The sequence below is a fragment of the Leucopleurus acutus genome (assembly GCF_964270905.1).
Source record: "Leucopleurus acutus genome assembly, chromosome: 14".
Lineage (NCBI taxonomy): Eukaryota > Metazoa > Chordata > Mammalia > Artiodactyla > Delphinidae > Leucopleurus > Leucopleurus acutus.
Window position 1 is genome coordinate 40,106,541 of NC_139156.1, and position 27,747 is coordinate 40,134,287.

Here is a 27,747-nt window from a genome sequence, read left to right on the forward strand (position 1 = left end):
CCTGATAATATTAATGGGTTATTTCTAATGTTTTCTTAGATGTGATAATATTGTGGCTATGTTTAAAAGGGAATCCTTACCTTTTAGCAATATGTGCTGATATATTTACAGCATATTCTTGTAATATATTTACAATATTCTTGTTTAAAGGAAATTGAATTTCTGGGAATAAGTGTAAATATGCTACAATGTGAAACATGCCCAAGGTTTCTAGTTCTAATTCTAGTGTTTCATTACTGAAATCAATCACTTATCAGCAACTGGTCTACCCAGTTGCAAAACAGAAGTAAAAATATTTGTTATCCCATCTTCACAGAGAATCAGGGAGGATCAATTAAATGAAATAAATTTTAGAGTCCTTGGAAGAAAAGAAAGGTACTTCCTAAATGCAAAGTATTTGCATCACTATTATTCTTATTATGCATCAGATATGAGCAATGCAATTTCCCTGTGTATTCCTGTTGGCTTTATCTTCTCAAGGGAATGTATTTGAAAAATAAGTAGAACTATTTCATGGCTAAAGTACTTAAAAAAAAAAGACTGTGTTTCTGAAAACCACAATTTTGGAAATACAGAAAGCAAACTAATGCTATCTCAAATTCCCTGAAGAAGAGATTACATTTTCTGGAGAAAACTGACATAATGAAATACTTTATATTCATTAAGTTACTTTCAAGCTTTTTATTTCTTCAAGTTTTTACCACTACCGTTAAAAGACTAGTGACTATACCTGTATGCTTTATGGCCAAATAAATTAGAAATTGTCCCTTTTTGTTTAGAATTGTAGAAATAGGGTTTCTTATGTTTAAAGGTTTTGTTTGTTTGTTTTGTTTCGTTTTGAAAAACCCTTATAGTAATAGAGACTTTTGTAAAGTGTTATTTGAAAAACGTTATTTCAACAGGAAATAACTCCCTATACAAATCTTGAACACTAAAATGGTTCACAGTTTTCCAATGAAGTCAGAAGATTCTGCTTTTAAAGTTTAGTTTAACAATGAGACTTTTTAATAAAGCAATTAAATTAATAAGAGATGACTGGTGACTTGATTATAGATTTAATAAAGACTATCCATTTTTATTTTAGTGACTAAGCTTATTTAATCCCAAACATTTTAGAATCAGGGGAATAGGACATGTAGTAACTATTTTCACGTACACAAAGTTAATGTAGCACAATGAGGTGATAGTCCCAGTAGTTTAAGCCCAAATCACATCTGTGTTAAATATGCAAATAAGTATTATTGGTCCAGTTTTCAATTCTGCTTTCTCTATATATAGTTACTTGTCTGGCTGAATTTGTATTTACTCTTCAATACCTACAAATTACTTAATGCACCAAGTTTTATTAAATCAAGAACTGTTATTACATAAAATCCTGTGTACCAAGTTAAGTGTTTATTCAGTAGATGGCTAGCATTAGAGCTTGCATGCATCATAGACCAGGTATACATATTTTGTGCTTAAGGCTGACTGTCAAAAAGTTCTCACCTCCTTTAACTATTTCTGTAAATATTTATTTATAGATATCAATGTTCTTTGATCACATAAAAAGTGGAAGGATTTCTAGGAGTTTATCTGACCATTTAAGTAAGCTAGGGCTCTGACTTTATCTATACAACTCATACTTATTTACTTAAGTGTATGTTGATACCTTTACAAAAGCCTACATGTTGAATTCAGGACTTGGAAATACAAAGTCACTGACAGAGCCGGGACCACGAGTCCTGAGCTTCTGTTTGTATTCTAGGATGCGCTCTTGCATTATTTTTAAGTCCAGAGTAGACATTGATTGTCTGATTGAATCGCATCTTACCTATTAAAAGTTACAGAATAAAAATCTTAGTCATAGATGAGAGTTCATGTGTGTTTACTGAAACATTTTATAGATTTCCCCAAGAACTGATAAAACTAAATTCAACAGGAAATAAAAATATACCCAAGAGCAGATGAGCACAGGCCAAGCAGTGGTGACTGATCTGCACGTGGGTTAAAAGATGCTGAGACTTTGTTTGATTTTCCTTGGAGACCCTTAGAGTAGACTTCTGAAACTGATTTGGATTATAGATTTTGCTAAAGTAAATAGGGTACATTAGCCTTTTGTTTCATTGGCTTTTAATTATTGGCTTTTGTATCCCATCTGGAATGTCCGTTTGGATTCTTGGACCTTACTTTAACACTCCACATACTATTGTTTGCTTTGTAGAATAATGCTGAGCCATTTCTGCTATTGTAATATCAAGGTGAAGATAAAATTTTACGTTTTAGACATTTTTGTACTGGGTCATATTTGGTTTTCAGTATTAAGGAGAGATGTTTGCTTCTTAATAATAGTGGTCAGTCGTAAGGAATAGAACCCAATTGTGTTATTTTGAAATGATGACAGAATTGATTCATGGATATCTGGCAACAACAACAAAAGAAACAATTATGGTGAATAATAAAGGACATCTGAGTCTTAACTCTTTGGTTTTGTGGAAGCTGGTGATATTGGAAGAGATGGAAAAATAAAAACTAATGGTTATTATCTATTTCTGAAAGGAAGTGAATATAATACTGGATAGATATGTAGTTTTAGATAAAGAGAGGTTAAGATTATTCCAGTATTATTTTTCTGTTTCTAGACTTTGCGTCTATGTCTTGGTCTCATCATCATTACACCTGCAACTTTACATTTTCATTGCTTTTAGAACCTCCTTTGGTGTATAGGCAGAAATGAAAAGAGAAGGTGAAAATGTAGGCAACTTTGTTTCTTTCTAGTAGTCCTTGAAAGTTCCATATTTCACTATTTAAAGAGTACCCTGTACAAATTAGTGACTGTGGATTCTAATCACCAAAGCCCCAGGTGAATCTTATGGTCAGGTATGTTTGAGAAATGATATATTATCTCTCTACTTCACCCAACACACTTATTCTCTTGTTATATAGTTATTTGCATGTTGTTAACCTATTTTGAGAGTTTATAAGCTCCTTGAAGTTATACAGACAGAGTATGTCAGTATCTGCACTTTTCTGGAAAGAGAATCCACAGCTTTCACCCTATACCAAAAAAAAAAAAAAAAAAATGAATACAGTTGACCCTTGAACAACATAGGTTTGAACTGTGCAGATCCACTCATCTGCAGATTTTTTTCAGTAGTAAATACTACATGATCCAGTTGGTTGAATGGGCAGATATGGAACTATGGATACAGAAAAATTGTGGATATGGAGGACCCACTATAAATTATACATGAATTTTTGACCGTAGGAGGGTCGGCGCCCCAACCCTTGCATTGTTCAAGGGTCAACTGTAAATAATAGTATTCTCTTAAAAAATCTGTATCTCAAACTAAGGTAGGAACATTGGAACATACACTTCATACTCTTTGCTAGATTTTAAGCAACCAAACGTCAGGAATTGAATGCCTTACTGATACATATTTCCCTTAACACTTGGGAACTGTCCCTCTCATAAACACTTTTGCACAGATGGATTTTAGAGTTGCATAAATCTGGGCCTAATTCCTTGGACCTGGTACCCCACAGTAGCAAGTAAGCTAGGTACTTGTGTTCCACGGTTACCTCCTTCAGGCAAGAGAAGTTTTATAGGACAAGAGCCATTTACTTAACCAATTTATTTTGTCTCCTTCCCCACTCAAAATTATCAACTCTAAAGAATGTAGAACATAACGGATAGATTCAAATTATTTTCAAATAATTCCTGAGTAAAAAGAAAGAATGAAAACGTCCCTCCAAGTTACGAGCTAGAGGGGTGAGATACCTCCAGAAGCTAAATCATCTATAGTTTGGCTTTTTTACAAAGGTCTCTTTGGGTGGTGATTTCCATGTTAAAAAACAAAGCTATTTATTCAAAAAGGAAAAGTGTACAGAGTCTCTGTGATGAAGCGACTCCCTAAAGAGTAATCTCAATGAGGGAAAAAAAAGACATGAAGTTCTAAGCAACAACATTTCCTTGGTTGGGGCTTCCCTGGTGGCGCAGTGGTTGAGAGTCCGCCTGCCGATGCAGGGGACACAGGTTCGTACCCTGGTCCGGGAAGATCCCACGTGCCGCGGAGCGGCTGGGCCCGTAAGCCAGGCATCTCACCAACCACTCCATAAAAATCACCCAACTAGGAAGTATTTTAAAAATTCACCTAGAAATAATAGCAAAGTAATTAGCAAAGTTTTGCATTCTGCATCTGTCTGTTTTTTTTTTTAATCGTTGCTTTTTTTTTTTTTTCTTTTAAAGCTGTGTTAGCCATTACAGAGCTATTGTTCATTCCTATGGGTCTAGGACAACAGGGGCAGGAGTCAAGGCCAAGTTATGAGTCCCCAATACTTTTGCCATGAATGCATGACACTCCAGACTCATTGGACAGCTACTGATTTCCTTGGATCATTTTAATCCAACCCAAAATTCTTCTATGGCTCTGGAACCTCCTGAGGCTTTCAGAGGGGTTAGAACTATGGTTCTCAACCCTTAACTGTACATCAGAATCACCCAAGGAGCTGTAAAAGTGTATAGATACGTGATACTCCTTCCAGAGATTGCTGATCAACTTGATCTATGGTGGGACGCAGATTAAGTGGCTTCTGAAAGATGCTCAGGAAGTTCTGATGTGCAACAAATGGCTGAAGATGACTTGTTTAGACATTTCCAGACTAATTTTTACAGAACCCAGATATAAGGATTTGGGGGGGGGGAGGTGTGTCTTCAAGAGCTATAAGTAATAACACCATACTTTAAATATATAAAATGGTGTCAGAGTCATCTGAGTTTACCCCTTCAATCTGAGATTTCTAAATCCAGCAAGCACATATTATTCAAAAACAATCTCATCAAGAACTTGACTGCCGGAAATTCTTGAACACCTACATATTATCATGGTGGAGCGGGGGTGGGGGGGGGGGGGGTCTGATCCCAGCAGGTGTCCTTTTTAAACACCTGTTGGAGTGAACTCTGTCACTGTCCCTTTAAATGGGATGGAGTTTTAATTTTCCAAAAGCTGTGAGCCAGTTGGAATGCTAGAAATGCACATTTGTTGCTTATGTTCCATTCTAGTAAACCATCTCCTGAAGTGCTATGTTGATCTCTTGATTGTGTAGTTAATGAGAGAAATCTATAGATACCATTCAGAATGCCTAGCAGTCTTGTTTATAGAGGTTGACTAGAGAGAGTTGATTTCCCATCATCAGCTAATAACGAGAAACACTGTTTACCATCTTGTGAGTCTTTCAAGAATTGACGTGTTAAAAACCAGAATTGTCATTGTAAATTGGAGAGTGTTGAAAGCTCACCTAGATAACTGTTTTACATTTTTCCCAAGTGGAGAGTCTGAATTTGTGTTTGATTATAATGAAATAGCTAAAATGTTACACAGCTTAAGGCCAAACATGCCTGTGAATGATTCTATCCAAAAGCTGACATAAACAAACCGTGTCACTATTTCAAGCATGTTCATCATGTCTATCTATAGCATACTACTGAATCAGGTACCGCCTGGCTGAAGGTCATGGGTTACACATAGCTCTTCAAATACTTTATTTCTGAGACAGCTGAATTACTCCCTGACCTGACTTTAGTGAGTGGGAGGGTCATCATCTTTATGCCTTACTGCCCTTTCTAAAAATAGTAGGGGCTTTAATAAGGACATATTTTAAGCAGCTCATATTCACTTGTCTCATCAGGGGAAGCTTATTTTGGCCACTTGCATGTGTCCAATTTGCATGTGCCTAGAGTTAAACTTTTGGAGGCTAGTCTGTGCTCCTTCACCCCACTCATCTAAGAAACTGGCAAGCCTAAAGACACTGGAATTACTAGCTGAGAGTCAGTGGGTAAACACAAATGAAGGGAAGACACTTTTTAGGAATGTGAATATGCTTCCGAAATCATCCATTTCAGACATTTTCACATCAGTCCTCAGCTTTTCGGATCTGTTTTCATAAAACCTGGCCGTGATTTCACTCCAGAGACCTCAATGATCTTGCCGCTTTTAATAAACATTAATAGGAGCCACTGCCAGCCTGTGGATAAGGGAAACTGATGAGAAACCGCCATCCAAAATCTGAACAGCAAACACAAAACCAAGCAAAACCAAAAACTCCAAAACAAAACCAAAAAAGAACAACTCAATCTGTGCTCGCAAGAAGACGCATAGAAAAACACTGAGATGTAAATTTGATTTGATAACTGGATTTATCAGTCACATGACTGACATGCAGTGGGTACTTTGTATTCTTCTACTCTGAAATACAAGTGCAAATCTATGTTATTCTGCACAACTGGGACCAAAACATTATGAGCGTGAGAAAACGCAGACTCTAAAAGCAAGATGGAGTTTAAGCAGGTAAACCCTGTTTCACAGTCATGTCATTCCGGTACAGTTGTACGTGGTACTCGTGTTTCCACCTCTAAGAAATTTCCATTTTTTCGCATCAAAAACTCCAGATATGAAGCTGAAGCTGCTTTCTTCGCCAACCTGAAGCTGTCTGATTTCAACATCATTGACACCCTTGGAGTTGGAGGTTTCGGACGAGTAGAACTGGTAGGTGACTGCTCTTTAAATGCTTTTGAGAGTCCTGTCTTCCTTCTTAATCTTTTCTCCTAGATTAAGATTTCTCTTTTCTTCTCTCTCTAATCATTATTGTTCCTAAATTGGTACCAAATACTCTCATTTCAGCACAACAGAGTCTGCACCAAAGTGAAATATGTCATGTAATCAGTAAATGAAAAATAAAATAAACACCAACTTACTTTTTAGAAAACCTCTGCATATTAAATGAAAGGTAAACACATTTACTTAATGAGGAGGAGTCATAAAGCACTTAATACCCGCTGATTTTCTGTGATCTTTATTTACTTCCTTAGTTCTGAGCAGTGCTCACTAAATTATGCACTCTCTCTATAATCACAATAACTAAAATGTAAATTTAAATATATATAAAGGGAGATGAGGTATATTTACATGTATTATATATCTATCTATATAACATAAAATTATTCTCACCACTGCTTTAAAAATTAAGTAAATGGTGTTGTAGTTATTCTGTAGTTATAAGCACCTATTTAGATTATAGTACATATCTATACACACATATATATAACTGTATTAGAAAATATGGTATGAATATTTTATATAATTTATTTCACACACATGTTTATTTGTGTGTATACACACACAGCTAAGTGAAGATGAAGAAGACATTTTGGCACAAGTTCATACATTCAACACATGGCATCAATATGGTGTGAACCAAATGAAAGCATGTTCTGTTGTGCCTTTGTTTAAAATATAAATTTAAAAACTGACATATTACAACAAAAATTAGAAAAAAATGTACTCTTGTGACTGAGTTGCTGCATTCCAGATTGTGTGGATAAAAACCATATTTGAGAATGTAGATTAATGTCCACCTCTCCTGAACATGGAGGAGTCCCTGATATCAGACACCAGTACAGTACGTTAGGAACTCCCTGAGACTGTGTACAGTTCAGTAAATAGTTACTGTTGCCATCAGGCAGTAGGAGAAATCCCCTTCCATAAAAGTAGATTGACCTAGCACTATTTTTGTACTTGTCCATTTGTGCTGTAGTTGGGATTTCTGACTTTGATGGGCAGAATGATGTTATTTACTTAAATATTAGACAAGAAAGGTTTAGAGCCGTAAAGTGTTTCACTGAATTTGTGTGATGCTTCCCTTAACACTGGCTGGAGATACCTTCAGCTAAAGAACTCAGCTTTTTTAAAATATATGATTTACTCATTAAAGCTATAAGACATCTAGGTAATTCTCTTAATTTACAAGACGTGACTAAAATAAGGAGATGGATTTTACAAATTACAAGTGAAAATTAGTCCCATTGCTTTATGGTCACATTCCGAATTTACTCTCCTTTGCCCTTGTCAGAGAGGTGCTTGCTTTTCAGAGTAGATTGGTACAAGTCAAACTTTTTAATCTAGCAATGCTATGTAGCAGTTGCTTTAAATAATAAATATGTAATCTATTTATTCAGCAATTCAATGCCTCATATACCAGAGCACCATACTTGGATAAAATATAGGAAGAATGATATGGAAAACATAATCTCTGTCTTCTTGGATTATATTCTTTCTACACAATTTATTATGTATTTATGTAGTGAGCTCTCTGCTGGGATATACACAGTTTAACAGAAAACAGCCACTGCCTCTAGGGACTCACAGTCCACTAGGAGGGACAATCATGCAAACTAATAAGTGAACCCATGATCAGAGTATGAGAAGCACGTGCTCAGTGCGTGGAGGGGCAAGATTTCTTAGAGGAGGCAGCATTTCTAAGACAGAGGGATCGACATCAAGGCGTTGCCATAAATAACCTCAAGCATTATGGTCTGCTCTCGTAAAATGAAACTACTGCAGGATAGTTTGTTAATAAACTGATATTAATAATGTTTACTAATAAATTAGTATTACTTTCTTACTAAAATCATCGAGCTTTTCATTTGAACCCAGCTTTACAATCTTCAAATGGCTCTCATATCCAGTATATAATTTTGCCTTTAGAGCTATCATAGGAGGCATAGGCCACATTTCACAGGAGCTAAGTCATGAATAATGTGTATAAGTGACCTAAGACCACACGGTCACTGAAAGAGCTGTTGTTTTTGCCCAGAACTACGGATGTTTAAACTAGGCTTTTTCTTTTTTTTAATCATTCTGACTACTAAAAATATTTAGATTCTTATTACCACCACTAACAGCCACCATTATCAAATCAGACAAGTGTCACTTTATTATCATAGGTACACGTTTGTTTTTTAAGAAAAGTCTTCTAGAATTCAAGAACCTGTCTTAGACATAAATACGGAATAGATGCCATGATTTTCTGCTATTCACCTCTTCTTCTGTCGAACCTTCAGAGACTCTTTTTTCTGTCTTCTCTTTTGCGGCTCCTAGTTGAGTGTTAACATATCTGTGGAGGAAAAAATAAAGATCAGACGTGGTAGCTAAAAGCTAGAGCTCTGGAATCAGACTGTCTGGATTGAGGTCTTCCCAGCTGTGTGTGATTGGTCATTTACTTAAACCTCTTGAGCCTCAGTTTCCTCATCTCTAAAAGGAGGATAATAATAGGCTGTGTGCCTCAGGCATTGCAAAGATTAAATGAGTTAAAGTCCCAAAATAGTGCCTCACGTATCATAGGTCAGTAAGTGTTGGCAGTGTTGTTATTATTATTAAAATATTCTAATGATAACTATCATTTTCAGCTCTACCCATAGAAAAGGAAGGGAATGAAATATTTTACTCTTTTTTCTCCCATTGTTAGGCCAAGTGCTGAGAATACAAGCATTTCTCCAATACCTGAGTGAGGCTAAGGTGTTCAAATGACCTTCAGTGATAGCTTCTATTAAATTCCCCCAAACCACTAACGCTCCTTACTTTCTGATCTGTCATGAGTAGAGATGGGAAACAATTTTCAGTCTTCCTCACACTAAACCTTTGTGTACCTGAAGTATGAAGTAGTCTGCTCTTATTTATCCATTTCTCTTCTAAATCGTAAAGCCCCACCTCTTAACCTCTCAACAGGAAATCGTTTTTGGTGCAAACTGCTAAATCATATCCAGTTTCTCCACAATCTTCTTAAACCATGGCACCCTGATTGGGCATAATAAGGGTCTGGCTCTTGCCAAATGGAGGACAAAGGTCTTTTCTCCTGTGCCACAATCCCATGATCGGATTGCCCAGGAGGGGGCAATGTGGTAGCAAGTTGTAAGAATTCTGCCACACTCACAATCACATTTGTGTAACAGGGTCTGTGTGCTGTACGTATGGGCATCCATACCACTCTCATGGCATTTTTGCCAGCTGCTTGGTCACTGTGTGTCACATGCAAGTGACGTGGAAGGCTATGTAAAGCAACTAAAAAAAATAGGGACTAAGAGATGATTAAGCAAGAAATTAGGTGATAAACCTATTGCTCAGTCACAGAGTTTTGTTTCGTCATTATGTAAGGGGAAAGCCTAAGCCAAAGGGAAACCCCACATGAGACGAAAACCCTTCAGGAGCTTCTTACTGCCAAGCCACATGACAGTGAAACAGAATAGCTGTGGGATCGCTGGACGGCACTGCCATTTGTGCCCACTGTGATTTATGCTGCAGAGGATGCCTGGGAAACCCTCCCATCCTAAGGCCTTGTGTCCTCTGTAGCCAAGGTGAATAAGCACTCTGTGCTGGTTGAAAACTCAAAATTGCCTCATTTGAACATAGCCTCTTCTCTAGAAATACCCTACTTGGATTATTATTAAATATGTCATCCTCATTTATATTTATTCTTCAAAAGAATGAAAACTGACACACATTAGTAATTGTGATAGTGTTGATTTCTGAGAAAATAAGTTATTCAGATAGTTAATAAAAATCCAATTTGATAGATGCTAATTGAACATAATAGGTGCAGTCACAATACAGGCATTCCTCAGAGATATTGCGGGTTCAATTCCAGGCCACTGCAATAAAGCAAGTATCACAATAAAGCAAGTAGCAGGAATTTTTTGGTCTCCCAATGCATATGACAGTTATGTATACACTATACTATAGTCTATAAAGCGTGTAAGAGCATTAAGTCTAAAAAAACAATGTACATACCTTAATCAAAAAATACTTTATTAAAAAAATACTTTATTGCTATAAAATGCTATCATCTGAGTCTTCAGTGAGTAGTAACATCAAAGATCACTGATCACAGATTATTATAGCAAATATAATAATAATGAAAAAGTTTGAAATACTGTGAGAATTACTAAAATGTGACACAGAGACACGATGTGAGCAAATGCTGTTGGAAAAATGATATCGACAGACTTCCTTGACACAGGGTTGCCATAAACCTTCAATGTGTTAAAAATGCAGTATCTGCAAAGTGTGATAAAAAAATGAAGCGCAATAAAATGAAGTATGCCTGTCTACTGCAACTTCTAAGACATCTAACCACAAGATAGTTTCTAAGCAGAAATCACAGGTAATAAAATTTATCTCTGCTTTGACATACACAAATAAGGTAAAATATGCATGAATTCATCTTGTTGCTGTAGAAATATATTCTCTTTAGTACATCGATAGCTGGAATACAGTTTAGACTAAATGAACGACAACAAATCGAACAGTCACACTCTTATACATCTTTTGAAATTACAGGGATTTTATACACTAGCCATCTATTGAAACGAATATTTTTCTTTAAGAGTGTTTGAAATTAGTGTTCTATAGTAAAGCAAAATGTTAGCATTTCCTCCTCTCAACCTTCATGTTTTTCTATCAAGATCAATCCACAGTTGGCCCTCAATATTCACAGGTTCCCCATCCATGAATTCATCCAACCTCAGATTGAAAATATTCGATAAGGTTTCAAAAAGCAAAACTTGAACTTGACACGCACCAGAAACAATTTACATAGCATTTACATTGTATTTACAACTATTTATATATTACCCATGCTGTATTTATACCTATTTACATAGCATTTTCATCGTATTAGGTATTATAAGCAATCTAAGCATGATTTAAAGTATACAGGAGGGTGTATTTAGGTTATATGCAAATATTATGCCATTTTATATGAGGGACTTGAGCATCTAAGGATTTTGGTATCCACAGGGGAGACTGGAGTCAATCCCTCAAGGATACTAAGGGCCAATTGTAAATCTAGAAGGCACTGGCCGTGTCTTTCCATGGCTTAAAACAGTTCATCCAAAACTTACCTTATCACCACTTAACAGTTTGGTCACTCACCTTTTTGTTTTCTGTGACATAAATTTGATTTTTTTTTTAATCCAGTGAATTTATGGTCACGTCACATTCAGTAAAAGTTTATCTATTAAAAAATTTCCTAAATATTTTTTGTGGGACATAGCAATATCATGTGTGATTCGTGCCCTCAAAGAACATCTTGCCTTCTCCTACGTAAGAAGATAAGATCAGTACATATGAAAAATAGCAAGTGAAATCCTTTAGTATTGCATTAAATTCTAAATCATGAAGAAGGGTTTTCAGCATTTCAAAAAGAGAGCATTTGGAGCTGATGATGTAGCGAGGCCCTGAGAAGACACAGAACTTGAGCCAGGGCTTAGAGAATAGGTTGGGATTTAAATGAACAGATGCGAAAAGGCCATTTGGGGGAAAGGCCATTCCAGGAAAAGTTTACAACACAGAAGGCCACGTGTTTTCACAGGACACCAAAGCAAGTGGCCTGACTAGAGGTTGTGTGAGGGAGCAGTGAGAAATACTAGATAACCAACTGATAGGGTATAACTGTACTATATTCTTAAAGGAGATTAGACTTTAAGGCATTGGGCATTGGGGGGCATTAGGTCAAGAGAAGAACGCAAATAAACACAGACTCAGCTCTCAACTTCCACCCATGAAATAAAAGAATACACTATAAGGTGACTAGAAGGGCTATTTTGAGGTGGCAGTGCTCCCAAAGATAGACATCATAATTTCTCTTCTGAATAAGGTAGTTTACTTTGTGCCAAGATGTTTTCCTCGTCCCTGAAAATTTTATGTAAACACTTTCAAAGAGAGATCCCTTCCGTGAAGGGGAAGAACAGTCTCCTTGTGTATGTTAGTAATGTTGAAAATAGCCATGTCCTCTTAAATAAAATGAAATGATTTATCTTGCTTTCTAGAAATAAATATAAAAAAGATGATTCTGAATGTTTCACTGTAGCTCATCAGCTGTATACATTTAATTTATTGCTAATTCATATTCTGTCCTTCATATTAACATCCCCCATTGCGCTGACATATACCATATATTAGGCTAAACACTGGGCTAAGAAATCAGGAGATTTTGTGGGCCAGATGGCTTGGTACTTAGCCCCAGCTTCAGTTAACTGCCTTGCAAATTCACAGTAAGAGTGGGGAGATCATCAATACCCCAAAAGTAACAAGCTAAACCAATGGGAACCACTGTCTGGTCATGGCTGCAATCTCAGATTCCACCTTCATGAACAAAGCAGTTTCAATGTTTAATGCGACTGTTCTTCGTAGATAAGTTAGCATAAGCAAAAAACCAGTAAACACATGTTGAACTGGCTTAACTACGTGTGAAGTACGAAATCTTGTGAAAATTTTGAAGTAGAAAAACAGAGAAAGAAGCTATACTTTTATTAATATCAGAAAGGGTGAAGTTTGAATATAGCATATATTAGGACATTAAGCTCTGATTATAAGCCATTTGATTAAAAGTCTTCCAGTAACAGTTTAAAAAAATTATAAAGTTATTTATGTCTAACATCTCAAAAGTGTGATTAGAATGCAAAACCTCTCATAAATTAATCTGTTCACATCTCAGAGAGTTGAATTTTGCCATATATGATTCTCTCTAGATCATTTAAACTCATTTTAAATCTTCACTGTGTCAATAAATGAAAGAAGTTGAAGTGTCAGCTTACGATAACTCCATCTATGTGAAGTTTAAGTTATAAGTGTGCTTGTAAGTATTAGAATAAGTTGAATTATGTGAAATATTCAACAGTTAAACTATTTCATGTAGTATTTCTTTATATGAGTGAGATTATGCATAGAAATTAAATCTTAAGGGAAAGAAACTATTTGATTATGAAGGAAAACAATTTAAAGTGCATCATAGGTAATAAAATCAATTTTAATATCCCTACAAAATGAAATAGGGTTTATTTAACACAAGTACTGTAGGGAAGAGAAATGGTGTATTTAAATTTCACATTTCAGGAAACAATCTTGAATCAATGTAGGTAGCCTTTTGAGTCAAAATGTAGCAGTGCTAATTCCCTATTAAGGGAAATCACAAGCACTCTTTCCTTTGCAAATGATTTCTATAAAATAGTCCAAACTTTTGTTCATGTTGTAATTGAAAACAGAAAAGTATGAAGTTCTTTTTCTTATCTGCCTCTGAACTAAAAGTTAAACGTCTTTTTAAAAAATTAAAATGAAAACTATTTTCTCTATGAAAATTGCTTCACATGTTTTTAACTCAATTTGAATTTAAAAATACAGATATTTCCTTATGTTTCTTATCACTAGCTGTAAAACTGAATTTTAGGTCTCAAGGCAAGTTACAGAGAAAATGGCGTTACATTTTGATAAGAAGTTGAGGTGACCCTGGGAAGGAAAACAAGGATGGAAAGCAGAGACTGTCTCCTGATTATCACTTGTGCAAATGGCAAGTGGGATTAAACGAAAAAGAGTAGATAAAATAAATTTTAAAAAGCTACTTTTTCTAGGTTCTTTGTTCTGAAATTGATATACCTCACCATTAATATAGATAACTTAGTGGCTATCTATGAAATAAATTTTACACATAAAGTCTTAACTATAAAATCGTACAACACGGCCACGCCTCTGTGCTCATGGCTGAATAGTTTCCCAACTCTGACATCGCTATTCAACTCATGGTCCATCCTTTGCATTCTCTGTGTCATTTGGACATGCATCATGCAGACGGTGACAAGTTCCCTATGTTCCTCCCTGTGTATCCTATGGAACAAACCAGATGCCGTGGTTCCTTTTTAAGTTTTAGACATTGACTAGGGAAAAGAAATCTGTGATATTACTGTGTAAAGAAGAGAGACAGGTAAATAATAAAACTGTGGATAACTAGTGAGAAAAGAGGTTTTAACAACAGATTGAAAACAGAAGTTTATAATTAAGATTACGGTTAATGTTTCCTGAACTTTATAGTACTATTACACAGAGAAAAGTAATTCTCACATAAGAATTCTTTTTTTTTTTTTGGTTAGGAAATGTTGAGGAGTACAGTCCAATACTACTTGGTAGAATAGAAGCTTTCTGTGCCCTTAAAAGATGTCACTTTCAGTAATGTAGTTAAGTCGGTTCTTCCTGAATACTTGGACACATTAGTATGTCATGTCCAAAAAAGTTATTTGCATCAGAGCAATAACACTGCTTTTTCTTTCTCTTTGAAAAAAAAACTTCCTTAAATTCAGACATTAATTTTTCCTATTCCTTCTATTTCATTCGGGTGGTTGGACCAACTAATTTAAAACCAGATTTAATTATGAATTTTAACAGGCAAATACTATTTATAAGTATCCATTTTAATTAGCATTCCCACATATCTTGGAAGTCATGGTAATAATGATAATTCTTACATAGCACTTTTTAATTTTCAAAGCACTTTCACATACACTATCTGATTTGGTCTTACAATATCTGTGACTATAAAATAATGTGGTTTTATTCTCGTAAGTGAGGAAAATGAGGCTCTAGATATTATGAACTTGGGTATGATTGTAGTTTGTACATTATTAAAATAATAAAAGACATTACCCAGCAAATATGTGTTATTTTGACTAGATAAGTTTTAAGAATTGTGTGATAGTTATGTACATTTTGCTTAAAATGACCCATGATCCCACCTTTTTTTGGGACATGAGGACTTCTTTGAATTTAGGACTTTTAATAAATAGCAAATAGAGAAGTCATAAAAAAGAATAAAATTTTTTATAAAAATGTTAATAGTTTACAGAAACTAGAGTAAAAATGAAATATAGTTTTGATTAATTGGGGAACTTTTATTGAAGGGGTAAAGATAAGCATAGAAAGAAAAACATTTCTGACATTTAGTTCCTTAAAATGTAAATTAAAAATGTACCTATCTCACAATCAATAAAGACAAGAACTAAAAAATATAGATACACATATTTTCTGGCTTTTTCTTATTTTAAAATTCCTTAAAAGCTTTTTTGAGGTATACTACTTACCACAGAATTGTACAATCACCACCACAATCCAATTTTAGAACATTTCCATCACTTTAATAGAACCCTTGTGGCCCATTTGCAAATACTCTCCATTCCTACCCTCAGCTCCAGCAACTACTAATTTACTCTCTCTCTAAAGATTAGCCTTTTTTACTGCATGTTTTCTTACACTAAAACTTTGTTTTACACTAAATATTTTTATTTTCTACATGTGTAATTGTAAATTTAGTTCAATATGGATCTGAATACAAAGGTGTTTAATACACAGCAACTTCATGCCTTTTTTCTTTTTGAAGTTTATGGTGATTTTATGGCTCCTTTATGACCCTACTTCAGCTTTGTTACTGTACCCAACTGCTACTGAACAGAGCTGTTTAAGTTGTTTCCTGAACATGGAGTTTGAGGCCAGTATCTGATGGGTCGTGAAGCATTGTCTGGCAATAGGGGAGTATTGCAAAATGATGGAGACAGAACAACCTAGTGTTTATGCATGTCTAGAGGGTCTAATAGTTGGCTTGCTGGTTTACTTGGTTGTTAAAGTTCTATTATGCGTCTTTTGCCTCTTTTGGTGAATCTGGTTGAGAACTGTAACCAGAGTAGAGAAAAGCATACTCGCACAGTTTGGCACAGTTTATCTTATAGAATAGGACCTATACATTTTTCTCAGTCTAGGGTTTTCTTTCTCTTTCTTTCCTTCCCTTCCTTCCTTTATTCCCTCCCTCCCCCGCCACCCCGCCTGCCTGCCTGCCTTCCTTCCTCCCTCCTTCTTTCCATCTTCACTTATAGAACTTTTCTTTTCACTATAGGCCTTGTCATGAATTCCGTAAATTACCTCAATTTGGATTAAATGTGAGCTACTTAAATTTTACAGTACAGACCATGGCCATATTGTTCCTGGATTACTTAGAAATCTATTTCCTCCCTGTTTAAAGACAGCCCAAAATAAAGAAATGATTTTATGCCATCCCATGTAACATGGATTGCCTGATTAAATTGTGTGCTGGTTTGTTTAGAGAAAATATTTGCCATTCCTATTTTGCTGTTGTCCAGCTATTACAATTAGGATGACTCTGCCTAGATTTCCTTATGCCTTGGAGTCTGTTTTAGTGCTCTTCTTGGGAAAGCTACCACTATTTCTATCCAGTGCATGTTCTTTGACAATTAGTAACACAGAAAATACAACAGGTAAGAAGCAGATCCCCTTTATGCATTGGGCTTGAGAGAACAGAGCAAATAAAACCTCCACACCCCAGGAGAATATGCATGTGCTGTAAACTCAGGGTGATGCTTCCAGAGTGAATCATGCTTCCTTATGCCACCTTTGCTGTTACTTGGGTAATTCCCCCTTTATCCTTTGGCCCAAGCTATTGCCACAGGTTTGTTGGGCTGTTTCCGTAAGGTTAACTATAATGAACATGCTTTCACAATGCATATTTATTATGTCAAATTTCAGGTTCATAGAATCTTCCGGCTGGAAGGAACCCTTAGATGTAATTTAGTTTGGCCCTTCATTTTCTGAGAGGTGGCCTGAGGCCCAGTAAGATTATACGACTAAACATAAACCTATTAGTGAAAGATCTAGGACTAGAACCCAGGTTTCCTGTGTAAGCTTTTCTTTTCTTTTCTTGAAATATAGTTGATGTACAAATATTATGTTAGTTTCAGGTGTACTACATAGTGATTTGATATTTGCATACATTATGAAATGATCACCGCAGTTAAGCCTAGTAATCATCTGTTCCCATACAGTGATTACAATATTATTGACCATGTTCCTTATGCTGTATGTTACATCCCTCTGACTTATTTATTTTATAACTGGATGTTTGTACCTCTTCATCCCCTTCACCTATTTTACCACCCCCACTTACTTCCCCTCTGGCAACCACACATTTGTTTTCTGTGTCTATGAGTCTCTTTTCACTTAGTTTTGTTTGTTTGGTTTGCTTTTAGATTCCACATATAAGTGAGATCATATTATATTTCTCTTTCTCTGTCTGACATCTCACTTAGCATACTACCCTCTAGATCCATCCATTTTGTTGCAAATGGCAAGATTTCATTTTTTTATGGCTGAGTAATATTTTATTTTATATAAAACACACACACCACATCTTCTTTATCCATTTGTCTATTGATGGGCACTTAGGTTGCTTCCAAATCTTGGCTATTGTACATAATGCTGCTATGAACACTGGGATGTACATATCTTTTGGAATTAGTGTTTTGGGGTTTTTTGAGTAAATACCCAGAAGTGAAATTGCTGGATCATATGGCAGTTCTATTTTTAATTTTTTATAGGAACCTCCATACTCTTTCCACAGCAGCTATATATACCAATTTACAAGCCCACCAACAGTGCATGAGGGTTCCCTTTTCTCCACATCCTCACCAACATTTGTTATTTGTTGTATCTTTGATGGTAGCCATCCTGAGAGGTGTGAGGTGGATTTTCATTGTGGTTTTGATTTGCATCTCCTTGATGATTAGTGATGTTGAGCATCTTTTCAAGTGTCTGTTGGCCATCTGTATGTCTTCTTTGGACAAATGTCTATTCAGTTCCTCTGCCTACTTTTTAATTAGATTGTTTGGGGTTTTTTTGATGTTGAGTTATATGGTTTCTTTGTATATTTTGGATATTAACTCCTTATTAATGTGATGTTTGCAAATATTTCTCCCATTCAATAGGCCAACTTTTTGTTTTGTTGATAGTTTCCTTCACTGTGCAACAGATTTTTGGTTTGGTATAGCCAATTTGTTTATTTTTGCTTTTGTTTCCAATCCCTGAGGAGACATATTGAGAAATATATTGCTAACACTGATGTCAAAGAGCCTACTCCCTATATTTTCTTCTAGGAGTTTTATAGTTCCAGGACTCATATTTAAGTCTTTAATCCATTTTGAGTTTATTTTTTGTACATGGTATGAGAAAGTTGTCAGTTTGATTATTTTGCATGTAGCTGTTTAGTTTTTTCCAGAAGCATTTATTGGAAAGCCTGTCTTTTCCCCAGTGTATATCCTTGCTTCCTTTGTTGTAGATCAATTGACCATATAAGTGTGGGTTCATTTCTGGGCATTCTATTCTGTTCCATTGATCTCTGTGTCTGTTTTTGTGCCAGTACCTACTGTTTTGATTACTGTAGCTTTGCAGTATAGTTTGAAATCAGAGCGCATGATCCCCACCCCACCCCACCCCCGCAAATTTGTTCTTCTTTCTCAAGATTGCCTTGGTTACTCAGGGTCTTTTTTGTTTCCATACAAATTTTAGTATTGTTTGTTCTAGTTCTGTGAAAAATGCCTTTTGCTAGGGATTGCATTGAACCTGTAGATTGCCTTGGGTAGTACGGTTATTTTAACAACACTGATTCTTCCAATTCATGAGCATGGAATAGCTTTCTAATTGTTTTTGTCATTTTCAATTTCTTTCATTAATGTCTTCTAGTTTTCAGGGTACAATTATTTACCTATTTGGTTAGATTTATTCCTAGGTATTCTTTCGATGCAGTTATAAATGGGATTGTTTTCTTAATTTATCTTTCTGATAGTTCTGATATCTGAACTATCAGACAGTGTATAGAAATCCAACAGATCCCTGTATATTAATTTTGTATTGTGAAACTTTACTAAATTCATTTATAAGTTTTAATAGTTTTTTTGGTGATGTCTTTAGGATTTTCTATATATAATGTCATCTCATCTGCAAACAATGACAGTTTTACTGCTTCTTTCCCATTTGGATTCCTTTTATTTCTTTTTCTTGCCTGATTGCTGTAGCTAGGACTTTCAATACTATGTTTAATAAAAGTGGTGAGAGTGGGCATCCTTGTCTTATTCTTAACCTTAAAGAAAATGCTTTTAGCATCTCACTGTTGGATATGATGTTGGCTGTCGCTATGTCATGTATGGCCTTTATTATATTGCGGTATTCTTCCACTATTCCCACTTTGCTGAGTTTTCATTATAAATCAATGTTGAATTTTGTCACAAGATTTTTTTGCGTCTATTGAGATGATATTTTTCAATTTTTTAATGCGGAGTATCATACTGATTGACTTGCAGACATTAACCATCCTTGCATTCTTGGGATCAATCCCATTTGATAATGGTTTATGATCATTTTAATGTATTGCTGAGTTTGGTTTGCTAGTATTTTCGTTGAGGGTTTTTGCATCTATATTCACCAGTGATATCTGGCCTGTAATTTTCTTTTATTGTGGTATCTTTTTCTGGTTTTGGTATCAGGGTGATGGTGGCCTGGTAGAATGAGTTCCAAAACATTTTTTTCCTCATTAATTTTCGGCAGTAGTTTGAAAAATATAGGTATTAAGTCTTATTCAAATGTCTTCTAGAATTCACCTCTAAAGCCGTCTGGTCCTGGACTCATGTTTGTTGGGAGTTATTTTTTATTATAATATTATTATTATTACTACTACTACTATTATTATTATTGATTCAGTTTCATTACTGGTATTGTTTGATCATATTTTCTATTTCTTCCTGATTCAGTTTGGGGATATTGTATCTTTCTAGGGATTTATCCATTTCTACTAGGTTGTCCATTTTATTACCATATAATTGTTCATAGTAATCTCTTATGATCCTTTGTGTTTCTGCAGTGTTGATTGTAACTTCTCCTCTTTAATTTCTGATTTTATTTTGGGGTTCTCTTTTTAACTTGATAAGTCTTGCTAACAGTTTATGTTTTAAAAGAACCAGCTCTTAGTTTCATTGATAGTTTTTTTTTTTTTGTCTCTATTTTATTTATTTCTGCTCTCATATGTATTTTTTTTTCCTTCTACTAACTTTTGGATTTGTTTGTTTTTCTAGTTCCTTTCAGTATAAGGTTACATGTTTTTATTTGATATTTTTCTTGTTTCCTGAGGTAGGCTTGTATGACTTTAAACTTTACCCTAGAAGTGCTTTTATGCATCCCATAGATTTTGGATTGTTGTTTTTCCATTCTTATTTGTTTCCAGGTATTTTTTTGATTTCCTTTTTAGTTTCTTTAGGGACCCAATGGTTGTTTAGTAGCATGTTTTTTAGACTCCACATGTTTGTGTTTCTTGCAGTTATTTTCTTTCAGTTAACTTATAGTTTCACACCACTGTGGTTAGAAAAGATGCTTGATATGATTTCAGTCTTCTTAAATTTATTGAGACTTGTTTGGGGGCCTAGCATGTAATCTATCCTGGATATTTGTTCCATGTGCACTTGAAAAGAACGTGTATTTTGCTGTTTTTGGAAGAAATGTTGTATATATTAAGTCCGTATGATTTAATATGTCATTTAAGGCCAGTGTTTCCTTACTGATTTTCTGTCTGATCTGTCCATTGATATATTGGGTGTTAAAGTTCCCTTCTGTTATTGTATTACTGTCAATTTCTCCCTTTATAGCTGTTAATATTTGCTTAATGTATTTAGGTGCTCCTAAGTTGGGTGTATATATATTTGCAGTTGTTGTATCTTCTTTTTGGCTTGACCCCTTGATCATTACATAATGCCCTTCTTTGTCTCTTGTTATAGTCTTTGTTTTAAAGTATGTTTTGTCTGATATTAAGTATTGCTACCCTGGCTTTCTTTTCATTTGCATTTGTATGGAATATCTTTTTCAATCCACTCCCTTTCATTCTGTGTGTGTCTTTAGATCTGAAGTGAGTCTTTTGTAGGCAGCATATAAATGGATCTTGGTTTTGTATCCATTCAGCTATTCTATGCCTTTTGATTGGAGCATTTAGTCCATTTATATTTAATGTAATTATTGATAGGTATGTACTTACTGTCATTTTGTTAATTGTTTTCTGGTTCTTTTTGTAGTTCTTTTTTGTTCCTCTCTTCTTTTGCTCTTTTTCCTTGTGATTTGATGAGAATCTTTACTGTTATGTTTGGATTTTTTTCTCTCTTTTTGTGTGTTTATCTATTACAGGTTTTTGCTTTGTGGCTCCCATGAGGTTCATATATATATTATTATAGTAATATTTTACATTGATGAGCTCAAGGTCAAACACATTCTAACAACTCTACACTTTTACTTCCCCTCTCCTGTTTAATTTTTTGACATCATGTTTTGTATCTTTTTTGTGTGTATCCCTTAACTACTTACTGTGAATATAGATAATTTTACTACTTTTGTCTTTTAACCTTCCTGCTAACTTTGTAAGTAGTTGATCTATTGCCTTTACCAGTGAGATTTTTTCTTTTTATAATTGTTATATTTCTAATTATGGCCTTTACTGCCTAGAGAAGTTCCTTTAACATTTCTTGTAAAGCTGGTTTTTGTGGTGCTGAACTCTTAGGTTTTGCTTGTCTGTAAAACTCTTTACCTCTTTCAAATCTGAATGATAACCTTGCTGGGTAGAGTATTCCTGGTTGTAAGTTTTTTTCCTTTCATCACTTTAAATATATTGTGCCACTCCCTTTTAGACTGCAAAGTTTCTGCTCAAAAGTCAGCTGATACCTTATGGGATTTCTCTTGTACATAACTATTTTCTTTTTTCTTGATGCTTTTAAGATTCTCTCTTTATCTTTAGTTTTTGCCGTTTTAACTATAATGTGTCTTGGTGTGGACCTCTTTGGGTGGATCTTGTTTGGGACTCTGTGCTTTCTGAACCTGGATGTGTTTCCTTCCCTAAGTTGGGGATATTTTTGACTATTATCTCTTCAAGTAAGTCCTCTGTCCCTTTCTCTCTTCTGCTTTTGGGACTCCTATAATGTGAATGTTAGTACACTCAATGTTGTCTCAGAGGCCTCAAACTATCCTTATTTTTTTTTAATCCTTTTTTTCATTTTTCTGTTCAGCTTGGGTGATTTCCACTACCCTGTCTTTTAGATCACTTATCCATTCCTCCGTATCATCTAATCTACTTTTGATCCTTTCTAGTGTATTTTTCATTTCACTTAATGTGTTCTTCAGCTGTTTTGTTCTCTTTATATCTTCTAACCCTTTGTTGAAATTCTGTGTTTAGCCATTCTTCTCCCAAGCTCAGTGGGCATTTTTATGAACATTATCTTGAACTCTTTACTGGGTAGAGTGCTTATCTGCACTTCATTTAGTTCTTTTTCTCAGGTTTTGTCTTGTTCCTTTGGTCAGAACATATCCCTCTTTCTCCTTATTTTGCCTAAGTCTCTGGTTTTTATTTCTGTGTATTAGGTATGTTGATTATATTTTCTGATCTTGAAGAAGTGTCCTTATGTGGGAGATAGCCTATGTGTCCCAGCAGTACACTCCCCTCTGGTTAGCAGAGCTGTATGCTCTAGGGGAGGCCCCTCTGTGGGCCACTTGCACACCCCTGTTGTTGTGGGGCTGACTACTGTGGGTGCGCTGGGAAGCAGGCTTGCCCCACCCAGGCCAGGTGGCTCCAAGGCTATACGTCATGCAGTGGCTGCAGGCCCCACTGGAGGGTAGGCTTCCTGCATAGCTGGTGCTAGTCCCACTGGTGGTGGGGCTGAGTCCCCACACAGCAGTATGCATGACCTGGGCCAGAGAGGCAGGGTGCATCTTGGGGCAGGTGCCAGCCTGGGTCTGGTGCCGAGTACCCAGCACTATCAGGATAGAGAGAGGATTCCAAAGTTGCACTTGCCAGCGCCTGTGTCCACATGGTAGAACGAGCCCCCTAAGATGGCTGCTGCCAGTGTCTTCATCACCAAGGGTGCTCCTACTTGCCCCCCGCCTCTCCAGAGGCTCCCTAAGATTAGTAAGTGGGTCTGATCCAGGGTCCTTTCAAACTACCGGGACTTGGAGTGTGTGAGATTTTGTGCACGCCCTTTAAGAGTGAAGTCTCTGTTTCCTAAAGCCCTCCTGCTCTCCCAAACACAAACCTCACTGGTTTTCAAAGCCAGACGTTATAGGGGCTCATATTGCAGGTGTAGGACCCACAGGCCAGGGAGTCCAATATGGGACTTGGACCCCTCGCTCCTTGGAGAGGACTTCTATGATTGTGATATTCCTCCTGTTTGTGAGTTGCTGACCCAAGGGTGTGGGTCCTGACAATATTGTGTTTTTGTCCCCACCTCCTGTCTCATGGTAGTTCCTTCTTTATGTTTTTAGTTGTAGAAAATCTTTTCTGCTAGCCTTCAGGTCATTCTCATAGATGGTACCTCTGTAAGTAGTTATAATTTTGGTGTGTCTGTTAGAGGATGTGAGGTCAGGGTCTTCCTACTCTGCCATCTTGGCCACCTCCTCCTGTATAAGCTTTTCTAAGCTCACTTCATCATCTTTGTTCTATAGTATTAGCTTACCTAAGTGAGTCATCCTTTCTCATTGTGCATGGAAATGTAATTTGAACTAGTTTACAAAGGAATTTTGCATAATAATAGGCCAAGTGATATTGACAGTTCAAACCTTATATTTAATAAATCATTTTAATTACAGTATAGTTCAGAAATTCATTTTCTTCCAAAATAATGAAAAGATATCTGCAGTGCAAAATAAACTACGAACTGTTAATAACAAGTTAAATAGGTGAATGGACAAACAGATTCTAAGGACCAGCTCCCAGTCATTGTCACTGAGCTAGTTTTAACCTTGCTCTGATCATAACCCTCCTTCCTCGCAAGAGCGAAGAATTAGGTCCAACAGGAGACAAGCCTTTATATAAAGCAAGTGCCTGCCCCAGATAAAAGAAAGCATGCATTTAAATACAGCCAGCAATTGTGTCTTCAAAGCTCTTTAAAATGCTGGTGGCATTGCCTCTCACCTTCAGGTCAGTGTTATTTGGGCACCAGCTAGAACCTGATAGTTAAGAACGTGTCAAAATCTTTGTCAAAAATTCCCACATTAAGATTCACTTTGCTCAAGGATACATTCCTTCAAATGGCAACACAGTGATTCACACTGAAGTACTGTAAATGAAACTTTTTCCAATTTTAATTTCTGATACAGCACATAGCATTACTTGTAAAACATAGAAGAAATATATTGAGTATTAGCATTTTCTCATTCATGTCTCCTTTCTAGAAACCTTGAGAGTGAAACCAGTATGGTACAAGGGCCAGCAATCTTTTAGATGTAGCTTCTCAAACCTCTGCTATTCCCTTGGTAGAACTGAAGTGGATGGGGTGGGAATAGGAATGGGTACAAAGTGGCATTCATCCTGTGGTGGATCATATTTTGAGAAAATTGCTTTGGCCTGAAGAGACCATTAAACTAAGAAGCACAAAAGAATAAAGGCAACTAACTGAATGTGTTCTCTGTTCCAGACACTGTGTTTGATATATAGGCCCTTTTATTTCATGTTCACAGGTAACCTAAGAGAATTATCCACATATTACAGATGAGGAAACAAAGACTTTCAGAAATTTGTCCAAGATCACAATCAAAAAAAAAAAAAGGTTGAGATTTAAACAAAGGTAGTCAAATTTCAAAGCTCACCTTCTCAACCAGTGCATTAGCCTGTACATCTAGATGGGGTTAGGATAGTCTGCAAAGACAAACCTGGGAATCATGCCTAACCAACCAGGCTGGGAAGGATCCCTGAGCAAGAAGAAGAAATGTATTCCTTTCCCCTTCTTTTGCCTTCCTCTGTTCACACTCAGCATCTATGTCATATCTCTAGCTGGCCTGCTACAAAATCATCATCATCTCAAACTGGCACAAGTGGACTTGGTATAATTAATTTGACCAACAGGACAAATAAAAAGCACACTAAATTTCACCTTAAAATTTTTCATGTATTAGTTTTGTGAAAACACTTTCATAATAAAGCATAATAGCTTAGGCTCTCGAAATACAAATTGCTGTAACTTACACTGAGAGTTTATATTGAAAGAAAAAATTATGGCACGTACTTTAAGGAGATGAATGGTGTGGCTCAGCCCGAACTTGAATAGGTTGCTATCCTATACAGAACTTCTCAAGGTCTTTGCATACATGGAATTCTAATAGAGTGGTTTCCACTGAACCAGATCCTTTGAGAGAGTCAGACAATAATAAATAGCTATTCTGATTTAAAAGAGACTTAAAATTTTTTTTTCCATGACCAGAGTCATTATTTTTACTTACCATAAAAGTGAGATATGCTAATTGTATAAAAATTGAGCAATTCAAAGAAGTTAAAAAGAGCTAAATCAACTAAAAATCTCCCTAAGAGAAAACCATTGTTAACATATCAGTGAACACATTTCTTTTTGTCTCCTCATAAATTTATTTTGTATTTAGATGTAGATGGATAACTGTCCCCAAGACCCAGATGATATTATCCTAGAGATGATGTTACTAATATAGTAGGCTTTTGGGGAATAATATCACATTTTAGTCATTCAAGGAAAAGCAAGGTTAAGAAAACATCTTGTAAATATAACAACTGAAAATTCAGAGCTGTATCACATAGTTATTTGTCATGTATACTTCCTGTGAAGCATCAGCATTTAGAAATCTTTTCTTCCTTTTTTATGAATAATGGCAGTTTTGGAAAGAAGAAAAAGAGCAAATGCTACATACTTGTCATTTATAGCTTCCCTTGTTTTTATCCTGCTAACCTCAGAGATACACAGTACGGAGCTGAGATACTAGCTCTCTTTGTGGCTTTGCCAGTGATAAGTCATCATGGCTTATTTCATCCTTTCTTTGATTCATTTAGTCAACAAACATTTAATGAGCATTTATCCTTTGTCAGGCACAGTGGACAAAAAAATCCCCAGTCTTGGGTTGCTTACAGACTGGTGAAAAGAGACGGATACTAAACAAGTAATCAGAATAAATATTTGGTGCATTCGCTCGTGATAAGAGCTATAGAGAACACTGAAAAAGGGAAGGGAGAAGTAGGTGATTACTCTTTTATGTAGACTGGTGTGAGGAGAGACTTTCTGATTAGGAAACATTTGAGCAGACGATTTAGGGAACTGAGAGGGCAAGCCCTGAGGATAACTGTGAGACAATATTCAGGCAGAAGAACAGCATGTGCAAATGGCCTGAAGCAAGAGCTTGCTGTTATGCTCAAGGAGCAGCAAGATGGCCAGTGTGACCTGAGCACAGTGAGCAAGGAGGAAGTGAGGCTCACAGGGAATGGGGGTTCAGATAATGTAGGGCCTTGTCGGACTGTGTGACAGCTTTGTCTTTACCATGAGTGAGACGGGAAGCCACTGCAGTGTTTTGAACAGAGAAGTGACATGATCTGGCCTTGTTTTCAAGACAACATTTGATCTACCCAAGGTACACGTAGAGAGACCATCACTGAATGCCCATGCGGTGGCACTTTCTCATTTAAGGTCCCAATAACTCCATACGGTAGGTGGCGTTATCCTCAGCAAGAACTGGGCCTCAGAGCAGTTACTCAACTGCCTAAGAGGACTGAGAGAGGCCTTAAGTGGAGTCAGGATTTAAGTCCAGACCTGTTACCCTAAAGCCAGGGTTCTTTCCTCCTAACCTGTGCACCAGTTAAAATGTGTGTTACCATCTCTAAAGAGAATAATTTGTACATCAGGTGTGTGATCTACTCTTCAGTCATTTACCTGGGTCAGACTCTAAAGAGGGAATACGATCTGATTTCTTCTCCTCTGAGTGTTAGTACTCTGACACAGCTCATTTTTCATGTCATCTTTCTTATCCAGATTTCTTTTAGAAGTGGGTTTTCACATTTTTGTATTTTACTATGAACTATAGCTGAATTCATTTGTATCACACTAATCTGTCATCTCAAAGAGTTTCACAAATGGAGTAGAGGGCCTTTAGCTGGTTAAGGCATTTTCAAATATCCATTTTCCCCTCTAACCTGTCATATAGATTCTCAGATGCTGGCAGCAAACTGAGGCCTATTTATTTGAAGTGTCCTCGTGTTTTCTTCCAAAGAGCTTGCCACATTAATGTTCTCTCAATGGAATTCAGTCTGTCCATGTGTACGTGAGCAATACACTTAAGACCTTCACTATCCCTGCACTATCCCTGCAGCTAAAGTAAACAGTTCACAACTAAAGAGGGGACAGCCACACTTCAGCTGAAAAGCAGGAACAGCTTATCATGTTATTTCTCCAAGGCTTTCATTAGTTCAGAAAAACATGGGCTGTTTGGTATTATCTTGAGAATTCTGTGGTTTGAG

The 27,747-nt window shown here is 36.1% G+C and overlaps 1 protein-coding gene across 2 annotated transcripts in view; it reads left to right on the forward strand.

Moving 5' to 3' along the window:
* PRKG1 (protein kinase cGMP-dependent 1) overlaps positions 1-27,747 on the forward strand; it is a gene marked incomplete at both ends in the record, with an annotated part of 1,181,231 nt that overhangs the window by 1,134,183 nt on the left and 19,301 nt on the right. For both annotated transcript variants that reach the window (XM_082854343.1, XM_082854342.1), the window contains one exon: positions 6,428-6,524. In XM_082854343.1, coding sequence (XP_082710469.1) covers positions 6,428-6,524 — 97 coding nt within the window. The remainder of the gene's footprint in view (positions 1-6,427; positions 6,525-27,747) is intronic.